This window comes from Bubalus bubalis, chromosome 4, assembly GCF_019923935.1.
Source record: "Bubalus bubalis isolate 160015118507 breed Murrah chromosome 4, NDDB_SH_1, whole genome shotgun sequence".
NCBI lineage: Eukaryota > Metazoa > Chordata > Mammalia > Artiodactyla > Bovidae > Bubalus > Bubalus bubalis.
Window position 1 is genome coordinate 11,939,803 of NC_059160.1, and position 20,806 is coordinate 11,960,608.

The window sequence follows — 20,806 nt, forward strand, 5'->3', positions numbered from 1 at the left end:
ATGAAGGATGGTACCAGGTCTCTTCACAAAGGTTTGGAGCAGGTGTTACTTTCTCACTTAAATGCAGCTACTTTGTGAAACAATGCAGTTCTTTCAAGAAACAGAGTGAATGGAAATGACATTTTTGCTACATTAATTAGATATACTGTATATCAACTCACACATATTATTGACACTAAAAAAATTTTATATTTGACTTAACAAACATTTAGTGAGTGCCTTTATGCTGGGCCACACACAGCTTTTGCTGGCAGGAATATTAAGAATGACATACATGAATGCTAAATCGCTTCAGTTGTGTCAGACTCGATGCGACCCAATGGACTGTAGCCCACCAGCCTCCCCGTCCATGGAATTCTCCAGGCAAGAACACTGGAGTGGATTGCCATGCCCTCCTCCAGGGAGATGTGGCCCTATTTTGCATTAAAAAAAAATCATGAGATAATGGAGCCAATGTATTGAGTGTACAAGAGAATTAAAATGTGTAAATTCAGGATTTATCTGTTTTAAACTTTCGTTTTGAGGCTTCCTTCAGGCAAACCTTCAAACTGCGAAATAAACCTCTTTATCTTGATTCAAGGCTTGGTTTGACTTGTTCTTCACAGATAAGGTTATACAATTCAACAACTTTTGTATTCTTAACATTCTCTGAGATCCAACCTTTTATTTAGCCTTCCTATCTGGAGCACAGACAGGACACTCAATGGATCCCCTGCATGTTTTTGGTGTGGTGGTCCTTACTCATCTTTAATCCTAACAAACTGAAGACAATGGTGCATTCCAGAACAGCCTTCTGTCTTATGCATCTGCAAGAGAGACGCTGGGCAAACACATGTCTCGTGGGGCTGCACCCTCACGATAACCAATAAAGCCAAACTAAGAAGGGTTCATGCTTTACACCTGCATGCCCTTCATCAAAAGCCAAATCTCACTGTTAACAATGAAAACCGGGAACATTTCAGCAGTGTTAGCCTGAGTTTGTGCCTAGCTAGAGGGCAACAGTGATTGAAAACAAAAAAAAAAATTTCTTTTGGGGGGAAGTCGATAAACTTCTAAAATTTCATGAAAAGTTAAAGGATAACCTAAAGTTAAATGCAGACAAGTTCAGAGCTGCAAGTCCTGACCCTCCACGTCACAACCATTTTTCATGTGTGTCTACTTCACTTCCCACACAAACTTTACAGAATGGGAAACGGTCTTGCATTCCTCTTCCAAAACAAAAAGTCATGACAAATACAAAAGCCAGAATGACATTCAAAGTGTTAGTCACTCAGCTGTGTCTGACTCTCTGTGACCCCTGCCAGGCTCCTCTGTCTATGGGATTTCCCAGGCAAGAATACTGGAGTGGGTAGCCATTCCCTGATCCAGGAGATCTTTTTGACCCAGGGATCCAACCCAGATCTCCTTCATAGAAGGCGGATTCTTTACTGTCTGAGCCACCAGGGAAGCCAGGATGACGTTACTTCTACTATAAATATTCACTGTGGGTTTTGAGCATGAGCTGCCCATTCTCCCTGCTCGACCCTGCAATAAACGCTCCCCTTGCCCCACCAGAAACTGGTGTCAGTAGACTGGCTTTGCTGCATGTGGGTGAGCAGACCCAAGTTGGGTTTGGTGACACAAGGTCACTGATATGAATAGACGTTAATCAGAAAACTTACTGTATACAAAAATACCTGGTTCTAAGAGTAAAAACTCTCTCCAAAGGTTTCAGATTTAAAGGGTTTCATGGCTTGTAAAAGTGTAAGTGTGTTTAGGAAAACTGGAAAAGGTTACAGATTTGAAACATGAGGAAAAAAAAAAAAAAAACAGTGGGAATCGTTTACAAACTAAAATGCAATCATTTCCTCTCAGTTTTACAGCTCAGAAATCTGTTGTCAATTTTCCTTTAAGCACACATTACCACTCCAGCAGAACAAAACAGAACCTCCCCTATTTCCTGATCCAGATATTCTGTACTCAGTTGTATGGAGATGGGGAGTGGGGTTCAGAGTAAGATGAATCTTGGAATCTGAACCACAGGACTGCTAACTGCAGTGTGCCTATTTACTCCTCATTCAGTTAAAACCCAACGTATCTTATTCAGATCCAGAAATTCCACTTGAACAGAGAGCAGTGTGAGGGAAGGAGGCTCTGGCTGAGCCCACCTCCCTGTGGCTGAGAGCAGGTTGGGGCGGGAATTCTAAGTTCTTGCTTCAGTACTTGGAAACTTGTAAAATACATGAAAATGAGGTGACTCACCAACAAGAGGGCAGACAGTACATCCAGATGAAGACAGGGCAGATTAATGGGCAGCAAGTGGACAGAACGTTGCAGGAGGCAGAGAAGCTGGACAAGCCAACCCCTGGAGGGGACACCAGGGGACGCACAGCGGGCACCCTAAAGGGTGCTCAGACGGGACACAGAGTCAAGGAAGCACCCACTCTGCGAGACTCAGAGCTGCTAGGAGCAGGTATGTATTCCAAGATTCCTCTTTCCTGCTCTTTAAATAAAGATGGGAAAGAAACATCTTCAATTTAGTTCTTGGCTTGAGGCTCGCCTCTTCTCAAAAAATTATTTATTGTATTCTAGTAAACAACGTAGGGGTTAAATACTTGTGTGTGTGTGTGTGTGTGCGTGCATTGATGTATATATACTTTACATGACTTTCCCATAGCAAAGTTCCAGGGCTGTATACTAATGAATGTCAAATTATGGGGAAAATGTCTGGGCACGGGAGAGAAAATGAAGCAAAAGAGGAAGAAGCTCACACTTTTTGAGCAGGTGAGCCAGCTGAGGGTGGATACTGAATTTCACAGGAAAAACCAGGTAGGCAGCTGGCCACAGGCAAGAACAGTGGCCTCAGCTCCTTGCGAGTCTGTTCACACACCATGTGCCCACATCAACTCCCACCCCGCCGGTCCTCTGGGGCCTGAAGTCCAACTCCTGCTGGACTGCTGCTGTGGTCAATCACTTCTTGGCTTATTACATGCTTACAAGACAGAAGGATGGATCTGAGAAAACAGCAACATGCTTGTTGCTTGATGGGTGGAACACAGTGACGACCTCATCAGGACACTTCGTTTTCTTCTCTTAACCTTTGGGAATGGAGGGCGGGCACGAAAGGCTGACCTAGCTAGGATCTCAGTGAGTCACCAGAGAGGAGCGTCTAGGTTATGGGTCGCCCAGCCACTCGGTCTGCCTCAGGGTCCACAGGAAGACAGAGAAGGAAAGAGGCAAGCGCGGTTATCTAGTGACTAGGAGATGTGACAGCTGATCTGTCAAGGGCTCCCAAGTGGAGGCCAGGCTCTGGAGGAGACTCTTCTGTGACAGGCATTTATTTTGAGGCTGGGTTAAAAGGACAGGTGTGTGTGTGTCTGAGGATAGGGGTGTGTGTGTGTGTGTGTGTACGTACACGCGGAGGAGCTGGAGGAGCTGACACAAGCGATTTCGCCACCAGTCCCATGTGATGGCAGCACCCGTGTCGACGCCAGCGTCTCCAGCTGAAAGCTCCTGACCACCCTGCCCCCGAGGGTCACTGTGCCCTCTGGAGCCTCATTAGACAAGAAGCTGGGCTGGGAGGGTACAGGAGGGAGGGAAGGTTCCTATAGCCTGGAAGGCAGGGAAGATGGAAATGTATCTGCATCCCTGTGTACACATCAGAGACAAGTATCCATGCTGTCAGAAACGAGCTACATACAGGCACTGAATCTCCTGATGCTGAAGCTGGAGACAGCCAGGACATGTCCTGTGGCAGGTCAGAAGCATCTGTGACTCAGTGTGTCTAAGGACGCACCTGTACACAACTTGTAAGGCAATGGGGGGCCAGGGGGCAAGATGGGGAGAAAGACCTGTGCCCGTATTTCAGCAAGAGGACAGCTCAGGACCTGCTTGACTGAGGCAGGAAACGCTCCAGGACATCAGCCACCAGCCCTTCAGGGACAGAGAACAGCGCGGAGGGGGTGGGGGGCAGTGCGCAGGAGCATCAGGGTGGGGCCTTCACCCCTTCAGGCTGAACCAGCACCCCGCCTCCACCCGCTGCTCTGCCTGTGTCCTCGTCCCCGCCCCCAACTACATGAAGAATCCCCTCTCCATCCACAAACACCAGAAGTGTCATGAATCTGAGAACCCAAGCAGGATCTTGGCTGCTCTGAGCAGTCCTGCCTGGACTTAGGTCTGCCACAGTCAATCAGGAAATCATCCTGAAAAAGCAAATTCTTTCTGAAAATTTTATACACCATGAACAAATCCCACGGATTAACGATTTCCAGACATCACCCCCTTCACCTTGGGAGTCATCCAGGCTTTGGGTGGAAGAAAAAGATTTGGGAAAAACAAAAACTAGGAAGACTGTTTTCCGTTATGTTTTTCCCTACCCAGTTCTTCTATTTGAGAATAAAACCTCCCACACAGTCACTGAATTAATCTCTCCTTCCCCTATTCTCTGTTAAAATTCTTTAGCATAACACAAACTCTATAGACATCACCATTTCAATTACTAGTTGCTGAGGTTTAAGCAAAGCTTTATTACCTGAGGATACACAAGTGACTATGCCAAAGAGGCTCAGCACAGAAATCTACAAGTGGTGACTGATATTATACAAGTAACAGCCAGGGTTACCTTTATTTTCTTGGGCTCCAAAATCACTGATATAGTGACTGCAGGCATGAAATTAAAAGACACTTGCTACTTGGAAGAAAAGCAATGACAGATAGACAGCATATTAAAAAGCAGAGACATCACTTTGCCAACAAAGGTCCGTCTAGTCAAAGCTATGTTTTTTTCTAGTAGTCATGGATATGAGAGCTGGACCATAAAGAAGGCTGAGCACTGAAGAATTGATGCTTTTGAACTGTGGTGTTTTAGAAGGCTCTTGAGAGTCCCTTGGACTACAAGGAGATCAAACTAGTCAATCCTGAAGGAAATCAGTCCTGAATATTCACTGGAAGGACTGATGCTGAAGCTGAAGCTCCGATACTTTGGCAACTTGATGCAAAGTAGCTGACCATTGGAGAAGATCCTGATGCTGGGAAGGATTGAGGGCAAGAGAAGGGGATAACAGAGGATGAGATGATTGGATGGCATCACCGACTTGACAGACATGAGTTTGAACAAACTCTGGGACGTAGTAAAGGACAGGGAAGCCTGGCATGCTGCAGTCCATGGGGTTGCAAAGAGTCGGGTATGACTTAGTGATTGAATAACAACAACAATAATAACCTTCACTATTTACATGTTGTCTGTGGTGGGTTCCCTACTTCATGAGCAGAGCTGGCTATATCTGACAAAGGGTAAAGATCACAAAGGATAAAACACTTACTCTCTGTACCTTTACAAAAAGGTCTGCCCATCCCTAAAGCAGACCTGTTCCAGATAACGGGTAAACATAATATCAGAGAGGAAATGCTTACAATCTTCTCAGATTATTTAAGAAGTAAATAATTACAGTTAAAATTTCAATTCATAATGAATATCACTGCTATCAATAGTAACATCTGGGGCTTCCCAGGTGGCACAGTGGTAAAGAATCTGCATGCCAATGTAGGAGATACAAGAGACATGGGTTTGATCTCTGGGTCGGGAAGATCCCCTGGAGAAGGGAATGGCAACCCACTCCAGTATTCTTGCCTGGAGAATTCCATGGACAGAGAAGCCTGGCGGGCTGGAGTCCACGGGGGTCACAAAAGAGTCAGACATGACTGAACATAAGCACAACAGCAGTTTTGCTGGTTGGTTGGTTGTTTTAAAGAAACATACAATTTGCTTCCTATCTCCCAATGCCAAAAATTTTCTGTAGCTTCTTCCCTTTCAAAAAACAGTAATATCAACACAAAATAAAACACTGGTTGAATAGAGAACTGGATGTGGCAATGAGTAGAACCAGAAAATTCAGAGGGCTGGTGTGTCTCTGGCTTGCTCCCCTCCCGCCCACCGTCCACCGGTTGCCACGGAACATGAAGGCCATGGTGATTCACCCTCTGAGGGCACCCCCAGGCTCGTGGCTTGTCACCTGCCCCAACACCTGTGGAGGGTGATGTTAAGTCCACCTACTCTTTGACATTCCAGCCCTCAGAAAGTGAAGCCTGAGATGCTCTGCCCCACTCCACGCCAGATGGTCTCGGTGACTCGCCCTGAAGGAACAGAACACAGCAGAGGTGGGCATGTGTGACTTCCGACTGCAGGACCTAAGAGTCACAGTGGCTCCTTGCCACCTTGTCTTCATTGCTCACTTTGGGTCCATATGGATAGGAACGGAAGGTTCCCGCCAGCGGTTGGCATGGACCGTGAGTGAATATGCACCCACGTGGGCTCTGGCTGCATCAAGCTTTAAACTACAGATCCAGCTGACATCCTGCCTGCAGCCCCAGAGACACTCAGGCAAGAGCTACCAAGCCAAGCTATTCCCAAATTCATGACCCAAAGAAAACACTGAGATAACAGAGATATAGTGTTTTTTTTAATGCTGCCAGGTTCTGGGGTAATGCGTTATGCACAAATAGAGAATTAATTCCAATAAGATGGATGAACCTAGAGCCTATTATACAGAATTAAATGAAGTAATTCATTAATAGAGAAATAGAGATACTGGAGAAGGAAATGGCAATCCACTCCAGTACTATTGCCTGGAAAATCCCATGGACAGAGAAGCCTGGTAGGCTACAGTCCGTGGGGTCCTAAAGAGTCGGACACGACTGAGCAACCACACTTTCATAGAGATACACCCTCAGCAGCACCCACAGGGAACCACCGAGAGGGCACCAGATTCACACGATAACTGCCTGGCACACTGCCTGCCATGCTTAGTCGCTCAGTCGTGTCCGCCTCTTTGCGACCCCACGGACTGTAGCCTGCCACTACCTGCCCCTTCCTCTGTGACCCTCGAGTCTCCGGTGCAGACCTGGGTTTCTCTGCTGTACCTCGGATAATCATTTTTTCTGTTGGAGAAAATCTGTCGTTCAGTATTTGTTTCATAGTCCTGAGACCTGTGTTTCAACCCACCTACCTAGTGCAGTGTAGGTACATGGGAAGACTCCCAATAAACAGTTCTGAGCTAATTTTCTCATTTCAGTCCATTTTAAACCAAACCATAAAAACCTCCGACCACACTTATGGACTTATTCTGTGTACCTTTGGACCCAGGAGTCAGTGCAGGAGAGTGGATGGAGAACGTGTATTTTAATTTGTAAAAACGTGAAGTCAAAGATAAACAGCCTGGTTCAATTCTGGAGGATGTCACAGTGTGAGCACTAGATTTTAAATAGTGACCCAACAACAAGTGACTATGAGAACGTCAACACTGAAGAGGCTTTCGTTTAATACCCAAAATGCCTTAAGAAAAAGCTGAGTGACGTATTTTATAGTCACATGAAAAGGAACCCAGACAATGTCAGAGCATTCTGGGCTTGCCAAATCCCTCCTCAGGCAGAAAGTCCATGACTCTAGTCTTGAAACTGAGGAAGAGAGGGAGGTACATGGTCCGTGCTATCTTTCAATGAGAAGACATGAAATCTCACTAACAAGTGGTTTGCCTTAAAACCTGAATTTTCACCAAAAAGAACCAGCCATCTGTTTTGAATATTTTAAAGACTAAGCCTCTATTTGAGCTGTGCTTTGATCTCCTAGGATAATAGGAAGACAGTGATACAGTCCAGCTACACCTCAATCAAGTGTGTGCATTTAATTCATCCCAGAAACGCCGACCGCCAGGCCCAGCTGCAAGCTTCAACCTCGTCATCGCGGGACCAGGAGGAAGGACAGAGACATCAAGGGGGAATGGCTTTTTTGTTTTGGTTGATGATGCATTTTTGGGTTCAAGAAAATAGTCCTTTAACCCAAAACAGACAGTAATCCTAAAGACAGAAAGAAATATATAGAAAATAACAAATTAGGGAGAAGTTGAGGACAAGTTAATGAAAGAAATACTGCAGAACCCTATTGTAACACGACTGTTGTTTAATAGCTCAGATAAGATGCGAGTCAGATCACATCCTCCAAAACATAATTCTATAAAATAAAAACATGATGTAATAGGCAAGCATGAGGGCTGTCTCCTGGAACTGGTATTAAAAGGGGTCTCGTCACATGTTAGCTGAGGGGTAGGTGATAAATTTGACAGTGTATCCTAGAAGGTGTGCTAGGAACTGACTGGGACCCCCCACACATGAACTGTGTCAGATCACAGGATGACCTGTCGAGCTGTTGTTCAGTCGCTAAGTCATGTCCGACTCTGCGACCCCATGGACTGCAGCCCGCTAGGTTTCTCTGCTCTTCACCATCTCCCACTGTTTGCTCATACTTATGTCCACTGAGTCAGTGATGCCATCCAACCACCTCATCCTCTGGAGCCCCCTTCTCCAGCCCTCAATCTTGCCCAGCATCAGGGTCTTTTCAGGGTACAGAGTAAATTAAAAGTTTAAAAATACCTACTACACATGCATGAAACTTCTAATACATGCAACTTTTTTTTAGGGCACAAGCTCCCCAGTTTTTTCTTTCAAAAACTATTTATTGAGCTCCGCAGAGTCTGCCCAGAGGACTGTGAAAAACAATTAGGATGTGAAGGATTTTATTTTGCATGAAGTGCAAGGATATTTTTATTATCCAGGGAGAATGCCTGAGTTACAAATAAGGCCACAAACAGGAAGAGAGCACATCCTCATTAGTCAAATGCTCCTAATTGTTAAGGACCCATGTTCCAGAAATGCTTAAAACACCGCAATTTTCAGTTTAAGAAATAAATCAAGTGCGTCTCAGGACAACGTCATCTTAAATCATTCAGCAGAAACTATAAAAATGTAGGGGGGAACCTGTGGAGCACTGTATAGTGTGTCTTAAAACCACACTGAAAGGGCTCTCCCCCGAGTATTTATAACTCGATCATGTGGCCCGAGAGGCCCCCGCCTCACTGAGCTCATGCGATCACCAAGTCCCTCGAGAACTACTCAGAGCCTCTGTGTCAAGGCAGCCTGCAAACCATCCTCAGGTAAGAAAACTTTAGCAGGAAAGGGCGCCTGCCAGTGTGGTTGCTTCTTACAAGGCAATGGGGTCTGATTTAAGGTCTGCAGCTGACCTCCCGCAGGGACACCTGGTAGAGGAAGGGTCTACACGGCTGCTCAGGGAGGACGGGTGATGTCATCAACAACTGAGAGATTCTGAAAAGAAGACGCTTCTCTTGCTGCAGGAAAAATGAATTACTAGGACTGTGCGTGACTTGTGCTGCGAGAGGAATGTTACTGCATTAGGAGAGAGGAGAAATCTATGAAGTAAACAGTAGCATCAGGGGATCCTGGGAACCCTGGAGGGGTTTAAGCACTCTCACTACCAATATCACACAGCCCCTGACCGAGCACTTCCCGGGTGCTGGGCCAGGGGCTAAGTGCACTGAGAACGTTTGTACTTGTAACCCCACCAGGACCTTCGCTGTAGGTTTCATCACTGCCACTTAGCAGATGGGAACCTGATGCTTGGAGGAGAGGTGAAGTGACTCCAGGGAAATTCCACAGCTACCGAGTTCAAATTTGTTTGAGAGGCAAAGCATGTTATTTAACACTAAACTATTAAACAGCCATAAAATAATACACCTGCCATACAAGGGACACAAAAGAAAACATGTTTTGTCAGTTTCACAGGTGGGATATAACAGAGAAACTATAAAGGCAGGATAAATAAAATCAGAAATGAAAAAAAGAGGAACTTCCCTGTTGGTCCACTGGTTCAGACTCTGCGCTCCCAATGCAAGGGGCCTGGGTTGGATCCCTGGTCAGGGAACTAGATCCTAAATGCTGCAACAATGAGTTCACACGCTGCTATTAAAGATCCTGCATGCCACAATGAAGACGGAGGAGCTCGAATGCTGCACTTAAGACCTGGCTAAGCTAAACACATAAATAAATATTTTTAAAAAAAGGAAATGAGAGAAGAGACGTTATAACTGATACTAAATACAAGAATTATGAGGCTACTATGAACAATTACATTTCAACAAACTGGACAACCCAGAAATGAGTTAATTCCTAGAAACATTAAACCTACCACATTTGTATGTATCACGAAGAAACAGAAAATGTGAACAGACCAATGACAAGTAAGGGAAATGAATCAGTAATTAAAAACCTCTCAAGAAATAAAAGCTGAGGGCTAGCTTGTTTCACTAGTGAATTCTAAGAAACATTTCAAGAAAAAGTCACACCAATCTTTTGAAAACTTTTCCCAAAAAATACAAGACCGGAGAACTCTTCCACATTCAGAAGATACCTAAACCAGAAAAAGATGTTGCAAGAAAAGAAAATGACATGCCAGTATCTCTGCTGAACACAGATGGAAAAGTTCTCAACAAAATGTTAGCAAACTAAATCAACAACACATTAAAAGGACCATTTACCACGATCCAGTGGGGTTTATTCTAGGGATGCAAGGACGGTTCAACACCTGTACTGATGGTTGAAATCAGTGTGTGTGAAACACCACATGAACAATATGAACAATCAAAGTTATACAATCGTCTCAACAGTGCAGAAGAAGCATCTGACAGAATAACATCCATTTACTAGGGGGAAAAAAAACTCTCAAGCAGAAAGAGAGGGAACTGGAAAGACAGTCTGCTCTCATGGATTTAAATAATTAATATTGTTAAAATGTTCCTACTACCCAAAGCAATTTACAGATTCAGTGCAGTCCCTACAAAAATTCCAATGGTATTTTTCACACAAATAGAGCAGAGAATTCTAAAATTTGTATGAAACTGCACTGGGGCCTTTTAAGACTCCAAATGTGGTGGGGCCTGTAATGTGTGAAAATGTGGTGTACATGCAGCTGACCCTTTAACAATGCAGGGGTTGGGGGCACTGACCTTCTGCATGGTCAAAAATCCGTGTATAACCCAAGAGTCGGCCTTCTGTACCTGCGGTGCCTGTGCGTCCCTCACTCCGTATCCCTAGATTCGGCCAATGGTGACGGGGCAGTACTGTAGTATTTACTGCATAGGTGGACCTGTGCAGTTCAAACCTGTGCTGTTCAAGGGCCAACTGTACACACACACACACACACACACCGAGTAATACTACTCAGCCATAAAAAAGAAGAAAATCCTGCCATTTGTGACCACACGGATGGACCTTGAGGCCATTATGCTTAGTGAAGTGACTCAGAGAAAGACAAGCTCTGCACAATCTCACTTACATGTGGAATCTAAAAAAAAAGCCAAACTCATAGATGTAGGAACAGATTTGGTGGTTGTCTATGGTAGGGTTTAGCGGTGGGCAAAATAGGTGAAGAGGGTCAAAAAGTGTAAACTTCCAGTTTAAGCTGATAAACATGTCCTGGGGATATAAAGCACGGTGTGTACGGTTAATAACACTCCACTGTATATTCACACGCGTCCTCAGTCGTGTCCAACTCTTTGCAATCCCAGGAACTGTAGCCCGCCAGGCTCCCTTGTCCATGGGGATTCTCCAGGTGGGAATACTGGAGTGGATTCCTCCTCTAGGAGATGCCTTCCTCCAGGGAATCTTCCTGACCCAGGGATCGAACCCGCGCCTCTTATGTCTCCTGCACTGGCAGGTGGGCTCTTGTTACCACTAGAGCCACCTGGGAAGCCCCCCTTGCTAGGAGTTAGACTCTCCTGTGGGAGGAGACAGGGAGGATGGAGGCTCAGGATCTGTGGGCCCTGTTTCCTCTGACACCATCAGGTCTTCTTCTATGTCTGGAAAAAGGGTCAGCAATCCAAACCCAGCCCCCCTTCCCACATGCGGGGAGGGGCGCCCTGCTAGGGCAGCACGGAAGCCCCTATGCGCTCCCAGGACAGACAAGGCGGCTTTGCTGTAGGTGGGGCCTGGTGATCTCCACCTGACTCCTGCACGACTCCCCCCGAGGCTCCACAATGACAATCCCGCCCCTCGTGGGGCACAGTGTAGACCATGAAAACCAGTGTGCTGACTCGCTCAACCTCAGCTCTGTCTGGCATGCAGCATTCCAGCCCCAAGAGCTTCCTGGCTGGCACTGTGTTTCAGCTTCTTCCACAACCTCAGGGTGAAGCCACGTGGCAGGTTTCCCATCTTCACAATGCACGCTCCTTGCCATGACTTACCTCATCGTTCTCCTCGGCTGTGTCTCCATGAGAGCTCTACACCACCCGTGTGATTTTAAAGGAGTCGGGGGTAACACCGAGACACAGACTTCTCAGGGAGAACTGACCTCAGCAGAGCGAGATGGCCAACAAGCATGGGCAGTGAATCCAGAGGGTGCAAGGCCATCAGGATGTGTGAACTTATTCATCACCATTATTATTTTTTCTAAGCAAAGGATTTCCTCAGTCAAACCTCCAGGGCATCAGATCAAAGAGAGAGGCTGACACAGCTGGACCGCATTTTCTAGCCAATTGGCCGGTAAAGCAGAATCTAGACAGTGTCCTGGCAACTGTTTGACACGGCAGCAATCCACAGAGGAGGGGAGAGGAACTCTGGAGACCGACTCTTTATTCAAAAAGTCTTGTATCGCTTCTTCACTTCTCTTTCTGTTTAAGACAGTTTGGGAGCAATGTCCAAGCCCCAGGGGACTGTCCCAGGTGGGCACTGTGGAAGAAGCACTAACCCTGAGAATCCAGAGCATTCTTCTATACACAGAAACTAAAGCTTTTAGTCCAAAGTGCAGGTGTTTTTTTTTTTTTTAAGACTAAATAGTATTAATTATCATAAAAAGTACACCCCAAACCTACTGGCAGAGTATCTGATTGATTTCTTCTATTTCCAGTTTGATGTGAGTCAATATAAACCTTACCAGGACACTGTTAAATCATGCCAGAGTGGGTAGTTTATAAATAAAATAACAACAGGAGAAATTTAGCTACATGCCCTGGAAGTTCTTCCAAAAATGTACAAAAAGAAATGACAAAAGTGACTATTAACATACAACAAGGAAAAAGAAAAAAGCCACAGAACCCAAACCCCGCTATGTCACAAGCGAGCGATACACACGGGAACCAGGTGAGATGAGAAAGCAGAGAGCAAACCAAGGATTCAGTGAATCACAGAGAAACAGGATGTGAAATGATTGTGTGGAAGGAAAAAAAAAGTGAAGGCAAACAGAACACGTTTCTGTAGTTTAGGAAAGCTGTTCTCACCGTTCTGAACAAAATGGCTGAACTAAGAGCAAGTGGGGGCTACGCCCAGATGCCCTCCTCCTCGTCCTACGGGGAGGACGCAGGGCCCAGCGCAGCGTGGGGACGAAAAAGAGCTGGTTAGTACTCAAGACAGAGACAGGCACGACACAGCCGCAGAGAATGGCCTCCGGCTCCCGACCCCCCACACCAAGCTCTGACCTGCCCTCGTTTTGTCCCCGCACGTCCAACCTCCCCACTTCCTTGACACGCTCTTGTCTATTGGGCAAAACGACCAAGCTGGAGGCTTTTCTTTCTTCTTCCTCAACCCTTCCCCATTCCTGTTTGCCTCCCGCTCCTCCCAGGCATCCAATCCTGGTATTTGTTAGCAAAACCTGTTTCAAGGGAAGGCTGTAATCCTCACCCTACGTGTGTGCTGAGTTCTCAGTCGTGTCTGACTCTGTGTGACCCCATGGACTGTAGCCCACCAGGCTCCTCTGTCCATGGGGTTTCCCAGGCAAGAATACTGGAGTGGGTTGCCATGCCCTCCTCCAGGGGATCTTCCTGACCCAGGCATCAAACCCAAATCTCCTGCATTGCAGGCGGGTTCTTTACCACTGAGCCACCAGGGAAGCCCCCTAAAATCCTCATCCTACATAAACTGGCATAAACTCAGTTCCAGGTATCAAGAAAACAGTCAGAGAAAAGCAAATGGCTTCTTGGCGAGGACTGATTGCTGCCACTGGGCAGACAGCTCTCCGCTTTGCCTAAGATTGCACTCTTTTCCTCCCTAAAGTATAAGCCGCCTCTACGGGCTTAGTGAATGTCATCATACAATGATTATAACCTTCGAAACCTTAGGAAAAAAACTGCATTTTCGATATTATTGTGCTTTCATGTGCAGCGTTTCCTCTTCGTCTCCTAAGACGGAGCTATGTATCTGGAGGAGGGGCTTAGTGGGGGAGTTCCTCTGGACTCTTCGATCATATGGATGTAATTACTTAACTATTATTTTTCTCCCTCAGCTGTATATGTTAAGATTGAGTGTGATGGAGATGTTGAAATCTGATTTTTGGCAATGGGATATGAGGTAATCTGTTCACTGCTCTCCCCCATCCATCATATTCAAGATCTTGGGAGAGTTCCCTTCTTCCAGAACTGGCACTGGATATGGCTCCCTTCAGGCTGACTCAGTGCCTCCTTTGCACTCATGAGGAGCTGAAGGCAACTGTTTAAGGAGGATGTGGATGGAGAGGTCCACCAAGGAGACAGGAACGAAAAAACTAAGTTTCAACCTTCCCGTTTAACAGGTGATAAGCAGAGATTTTCAAATTTGCAGGTAAATACACACACTGAGTTGTGTGTGCCTCACTGGGCTTACACGGAAAGTTTTCTTTTTCTACTGAAGCAGGACAGATACAAATTAGTGAGTTTCTCTGAGAAGATTAATTTTTTTTCTCATCTCAATTTAAGGATTCTTTAGTGTTCCTTTCAAATCTGTTGGGTAACGCCTCTTAAAATACTCAGAATCAGGCACCACCTTCCTATACAGAAATGGACTCCGTATTTAGAAAAAAAGTTTTCAGAAACTGATTATTTTTATTTTTCTAACTTGTACCCCAGAGTCTGTAACACGCTACTACAGAATACATCAAAACAAAAGCATGCTGGTTTTTCAGAAGACAACTGAAAGCAGCCTTACCTGGTCTGGGGAGGGTTTGTGATTGGTTTGACCGGAATGGGAGGATCTGAAGTGGTCGTCCTCGTAATTGTCGGCCATTAACTTCATTCGATTTTGTGTCTAGGAGGAAATGATTCACAAGGTCAAGCTCAGGCAAAGTCTCTATGACACACTGTACAGTAACAAGCACCTTAAAAATGTACCGAGAGAGGGTATAACGAGTCCCGTCTGGAATAAATTAGACGTAGGATTTCTGAGGATACTGGGTGGTGGTGGAGGGAAAGCTCGGGCACTGCTACACGCTGAACTGTGCCCCCTCAAACCCATGCTGAGGGCGTAAGCCTCACATACCTCCATACGTATGGAGGCAGTCTTCGGGAGCTGATTAGGGTGAAGTGAGGTCATCAGGGTGGGGCCCTGATCTGATGGGACTGTGGCCTTCTAAGAAGGGGGAAGGACACAGTGGGGAGGGGGCTTCCAAGAGCCAGGAGGAGGGCTCTCATGGGAACTGGGTCAGCTGGCACCCTGACCTTGGATTTCCCAGCCTCCAGGTGGGTGAGAAAACAAATTTCTGCTGTTCAAGTGACTCAGTCTGTGGTATTCTGTTACAGCATCCCAAGCAGGCTAAGACAGGCACCTAAACTGGCACGAGAATTCTGGACGGAAGAGTAATTTCCTTAAATTAAGCACTTTATGCAGTGCCTGTTTTTTTTTTTTTTAAATGAAGAGTGGATGACACCACACATGGGAGAGAACACTGTGACCCTATTTTTTCACTTCGTGCTGGGCAGGACCCATCTTGCCAGGTCACTGTGATAGTTACTCATCCTTTTAAACAACTATCCATTTGGGGGAGATGTTATTTAACACACAGACCATAAATACCAGAAGAAAAGTTATCCTTATCTGTAAATGATTATATACTGAGAAAAATCCAGAGAATCATCTGAAAAATGATTACAACTTACGATAGAGGTCAGTAAGGTGATCGGACAGAAGCAACATATTAAAATTCAATGACATCACCATTTTCTTTATACCATCAATAAACAATTCAGGCTTTGGAAATGAGTTGAAGATTCTGAAATCCTTCTCTTTAGTCCTAAGACTGGAAGTGGATTATTCTCTCATGGCCTCTCCTCCAAGTTCAACAGAATGGAGGAGCAGATTGGATTCTGTGTGGTTGGTTAACTTAAGCCCTAAGTGAATGTATGTACACACACACACACACATATATATACACATCTATAAAACATTTTAGAGAATTTACTTTGCAGAGCAAGCAATTTAGAAAATCCACAGAACCCTATGCATGTGATCAAACAGCAATATTGTTAAAACCTGAGGTTCTGAAAGCATTAAAAATACATTTGCTAATGTTATATGATTCAAAAATGTTCACTGTAGATAATTTAAAACAGAGAAAAAAAATTACTCCTAAGTCCCTCTAACCAGTGATAATCATTGTCAATATTTGCGTGAATCTGTTCAGTCTCTTTCCTATGAACCTAAACAGTAGCATGTTCTGATTTATTCTTTGCTTTTGCTATAATGCAGTATTTTAAAATTGTGACTATTGTGCAGTGTATTTTGACATCTGGTAAGACATGTCCTTCTTCACCAATTCTGCTTTGTCAAAATCTGATTGGGTATCTTTAAAACATTTTCTTGGTAAATGTAAGACATTTTGTCTAGTTCCATAAAAAAAGTTTACAGAGATTTTTCTTTGGTACTTTTTTCACATAATGATGCCTGAGCAGGGGCTTTAGAGCCAAACTGCCCAGGCCTGAATTCTAGTTCTGCTTTTTACCAGCCAGCTCAGCTTGGGCAAGCTGCTCACATGCTCTGAACCTCAGTTTCCTCTCCTTTAAAATGTGCATAGCAATACCTTCTCCCAGTAAGACTGTTGTGAAGATTAACCCAGGTACTAACATAAGCACTTACAAAGGCACCTGGCATAAAATCAATACCCAACTAATTTTAGCTATCCCTATTATTATGAACATTCCATGTCATTAAATATTATTCACTGTAAGGAGATCAAACCAGTCAATCCTAAAGGAAATCAACACTGAATATTCTCTGGAAGGACTGTGAATTCACTGGAAGGATGCTGAGGCTCCAATACTTGGGCCATCTGATGTGAAGAGCTGGCTCACTGGGAAAGACCCTGATGCTGGGAAAGACTGAAGGCAGGAGGAGAAGGGGAAAGCAGAGAATGAGATGGCTGGATGGCATCAACGACTCAAAGGACATGAATTTGAATAGACTCCAGGAGACAGTGGAGGACAGGAAAGCCTGGTGTGCTGCAGCCCATGAGGCCCACAAAAAGTCAAACACAACTGAACGACTGAACAACAAACTCTAATTTTAACTGGCTGCACAGTGTTCAATTGAATGGATGCTTAATGAGCCCCATACTGTTGGGCACTTGGGCTCTCTAGATTTTTACTGAAAAACAATATACATACATTTGTAGCCAATTCCTCCCTCCAGGATATAATGACAGAAGAGAAAATCCCTATAAAAAAATTGTGATATCAAATTTCTTTTCTGAGAAGACTCGAAGGGGCCTTAAAAACACGCAGGGGAACGTTTCTCATGTCACGTGGTGCTGTGTGACCGATGGAGAGGCTTCTGCAACGAAGGAGGGAAAAGCAAAGGGCAGGGGCACGCCAGAAACACCTCCACGTCAACTTTAAGAGGAACGTGCGGCAGAAGCACACTTGAACAGTTACTATCTTAGAACGTGACACACAATCTTGAAGGCCTGATACCCAGTGCGAGTTTAGAAACTTGGAGAACTGATAAAGCACACGCAAATCCCCTTCCAGAGCAGGATGTATCTCAAGTATCTCTGAGGCATGAGACCGAAAGCCTCCAAGAAGAACTGATCATAGGAGATAGATAAGACCAAAGGTTACTTATTTCATGTAAGCGAATGAAGAAGTAGATACAAGAACGTCTCCATTTCTGAAAGACCTGAGGTGTATCCAAGTTGAGCCAGGGTTCCCAGGCCTAAGGTTCATTAATTTGGTGTGAAGTCTGTTCCCTGCAGACAGAGGCTGAGCGCTAAGCCCCCGACAGCTCACAGAGTAGTAGATGTTATACAGACCCTGCGAACGGCACTGTTCTCAAGGAGCTCTTGTACCGCTCTTCTTAAGATAAGCCAGCAAGCACGAAAGGTGCTTTATAGCCAAATATCTTCCCTTCTGAACCATGCCACGTGCCTGTGCAGACAGCTAGACTCCCTTGGTCTCCTGACATGAAGAATAAGATTGTTTGAAGGAGTAAAGAGAGGGGGAAAAAAAAAGATGGGAAGAAACTTGCTGAAATAAACTTTGTAAGCCATAAATGTGTACCTCTGTCTACAGTTATACATATACCCTTTCAGGGAATTCGCTGGTAGTTCAGTCAGTAAAAAATCTGCCTGCAGTGCAGGAGACCTGGGTTCAATCCCTGGGTTGGGAAGATCCCCTGGAGAAGGGAATGGCAACCCGCTCCAGTATTCTTGCCTGGAGAATTCCGTGGACAGAGGAGCCTGGTGGGCTAGAGCCCATGGTGTCACAAGAGTCGGACACGACTGAGCGACTAAACCACCACCACCCTCCCAGAGGAAAAGGAGCTCCTTGTTTAGACTGCTAACCTCTTCTTCTGAGACTGAGATATCAGTGCTCAGACACGGCAGTTCAGAAATGACACTTCACAGAAAAATATTTTAGTTAGGCTCAGAAACAGTGTATGCTGGTGATCCAAACCCAGGTACTAAAAAATGTTTGAATTCTGATCAGTTATCTGGTTGTTCACTTATCTTTGCTTTTTGGCTTCTGAGAATGCTATTAACCTACCTAAATGAGCTTTAGAAAGAATAATACTTAGAAATATTCTGAGATATTTTAGAAAACATATAAATAAAACTTAACCTTACTAATTAGCATTATTTCCAATTATAATTATCTTGAAGAAAGCAATAAAATGATTTCTGCCTACATTCTTTGAACCTTGGAAATCATTTTATTAATAGTATAGTGAATTTCAGTTAAACTTTGTTATATTGGTACTTGATATATAAAATGAAAAAAGCATAATCGCCATTATTTTTAGGTGGGTCAGATGCAGCGTTGGCTATAAATTTTACAAAGTTTCAACAAATTACCTTTGACCTTTATTTTAAACTTCATTACATTAAAAAGTATAAATTAGTTATTATTCTTTAAAAATTTTTAAATTTATCTTTGGCTGTGCTGGGTCTTCACTGCTGCAACTTCATTCTCTAGTTGCAGTGTGTTGGCTTTTCATTGCAGTGGCTTCTCTTCTTGTGGAGCCAGGCTCAAGAGTGTGTGGCTCAGTAGTCGCAGCTCCTGGGCTCTAGAGCACAGGCTCAGTACTTGTGATCGGGCTTAGCTGCTCTGTGGCAATGTGAGATCCTCCTGGACCAAGGATCAAACCAGTGTCTGCTGCACTGGCAGGCGGGTTCTTTACCACTGAGCCACCAGGGAAGCCCTATGAATTATTCTTGAGTTGTTCATTTATCTTTCTAGCTGGGAAAGTTCCTCTTCCACTGGTTGGACAGCTCTGGGGGGCTCCCTTGGAACAGTGCGGGAGGCAGAGGACAAGAGCTGGATCAGAAGAGAGAACTGTGCTGAATTCAGCCCGGCAGCTGTCACTGTCAGACTACCTTCACATCCTATTTTCTCAACTAGAGGGCAAGCTCTAGAATAGAAAAATATGTCTCCTACTGATTTTGAGATCTTTTTTCTTTTTGATGTGGACCATTTTTAAAGCCTTTAGTGAATTTGGTATAGCATGGTTTCTGTTGTTTACCTTCTGGCTTTTTGGCCATGGGGCATGTGGGATCCCAACTCCCTGACCAGGGATGGAACCTGCACCCCCTGTATTGGGAGGTGAAGTCTTAACCCCTGAACCAGCAGGGAAGTCCCCCAACCAATCCTGTTTTGCTTTTCAGAGAAACAAGTTTGGTGGTTTAATTATGGTCCTGGTTAGGATCACAATGGGAAAGGAGAACCATCCTGCGCACTTTCTATGTGGCAGACTTTCTGTGTCCTTGGACGTGACATCACTCCTGCATTCTGGCAAATACGCGCTAAGCTCGTCTTGTCTATCCATTTCTTGCTCCAGATCTAGAATCAGCCATTTTACCGAAGAGTTCACTTGGTCAGTGGGACACCAGTGGGTTAGGATGCTCAGGGCTGCAGGATTATCGCTGCTTCCAGGTTGTTTCAGTTCAGAGCTGGGAAAAACTTTTTTGTAAAGATGAAGAAGATTATGAATGAACAGCAGTATTTTCAATTTAGATTTAAGAGTCTAGATCTGACCCTTAAAGAATAAGTTTTTACTTAACCTCTTTGATTTTATACTTTATATATCCCTTTTCCTCTTAAGCTGAAAAACCTTGGTTCCTTACAATAATGGTGTAATTAGCTTTTATTGGCTTTATCCATCAGAATAATTCTTTGAAAATACCAATACCAATGTAACCACTATCAATATGCCTTCAGCATGAGCTTTAAAATTTCTTTGCATTATTTTTCTTCTCACTGGCGAGTATTTTACTGAGAAAGTACAGAGAAAGATCTGTAATATATACAGTTAGCTGAAATAATCCTAGGCTCTATGTGGCTATGTCAACAATTTAACAAATAACCAGATTCATCTGTTTACAAAACTCAAGAACTGCTTTCCCCACTTTCTGATACGACTTTATTTTTATTTATGTAAAACATCCATATGATTCTAGGGTCAAAACTTTATATATAAAACTAGGTCCCTTCAGAGAAGACTTGCTTTCAACCCTGCTTCTCCATTCTATTCATTTCCTCTTTTCATAGGAAATTTTGGGTGTAAATTTTAAATTCATCTTTAAATCTTTATGTACTGTAAGCAAGCATACACTCTCACAAACATTTCTGCATTCACCCACCTTCCTCACATGAAAAGTAGAATACTGAGGACTTCCCTGCTGGTCCAGTGGCTAAGACTCTGTGTTCCTAGTGCAGGGGGCCTAGGCCCCACCCTAATCAGGTAACTACAG

The 20,806-nt window shown here is 44.5% G+C and overlaps 1 protein-coding gene across 14 annotated transcripts in view; it reads right to left on the reverse strand.

The window, feature by feature from the left end:
* Nucleotides 1–20,806, reverse strand: part of ERC1 (ELKS/RAB6-interacting/CAST family member 1) — a 271,526-nt gene that overhangs the window by 30,252 nt on the left and 220,468 nt on the right. For 8 of the 14 annotated variants that reach the window (XM_044940924.2, XM_044940927.2, XM_044940926.2 and 5 more), the window contains one exon: nucleotides 14,776–14,874. In XM_044940924.2, the coding sequence (XP_044796859.1) occupies nucleotides 14,776–14,874 (99 nt within the window). Of the gene's footprint in view, nucleotides 1–13,097; nucleotides 13,164–14,775; nucleotides 14,875–18,632; nucleotides 20,016–20,806 lie in introns of those variants that run through there. The other 6 variants (XM_044940936.2, XM_044940935.2, XM_044940930.2 and 3 more) reach the window with 2 other exon arrangements.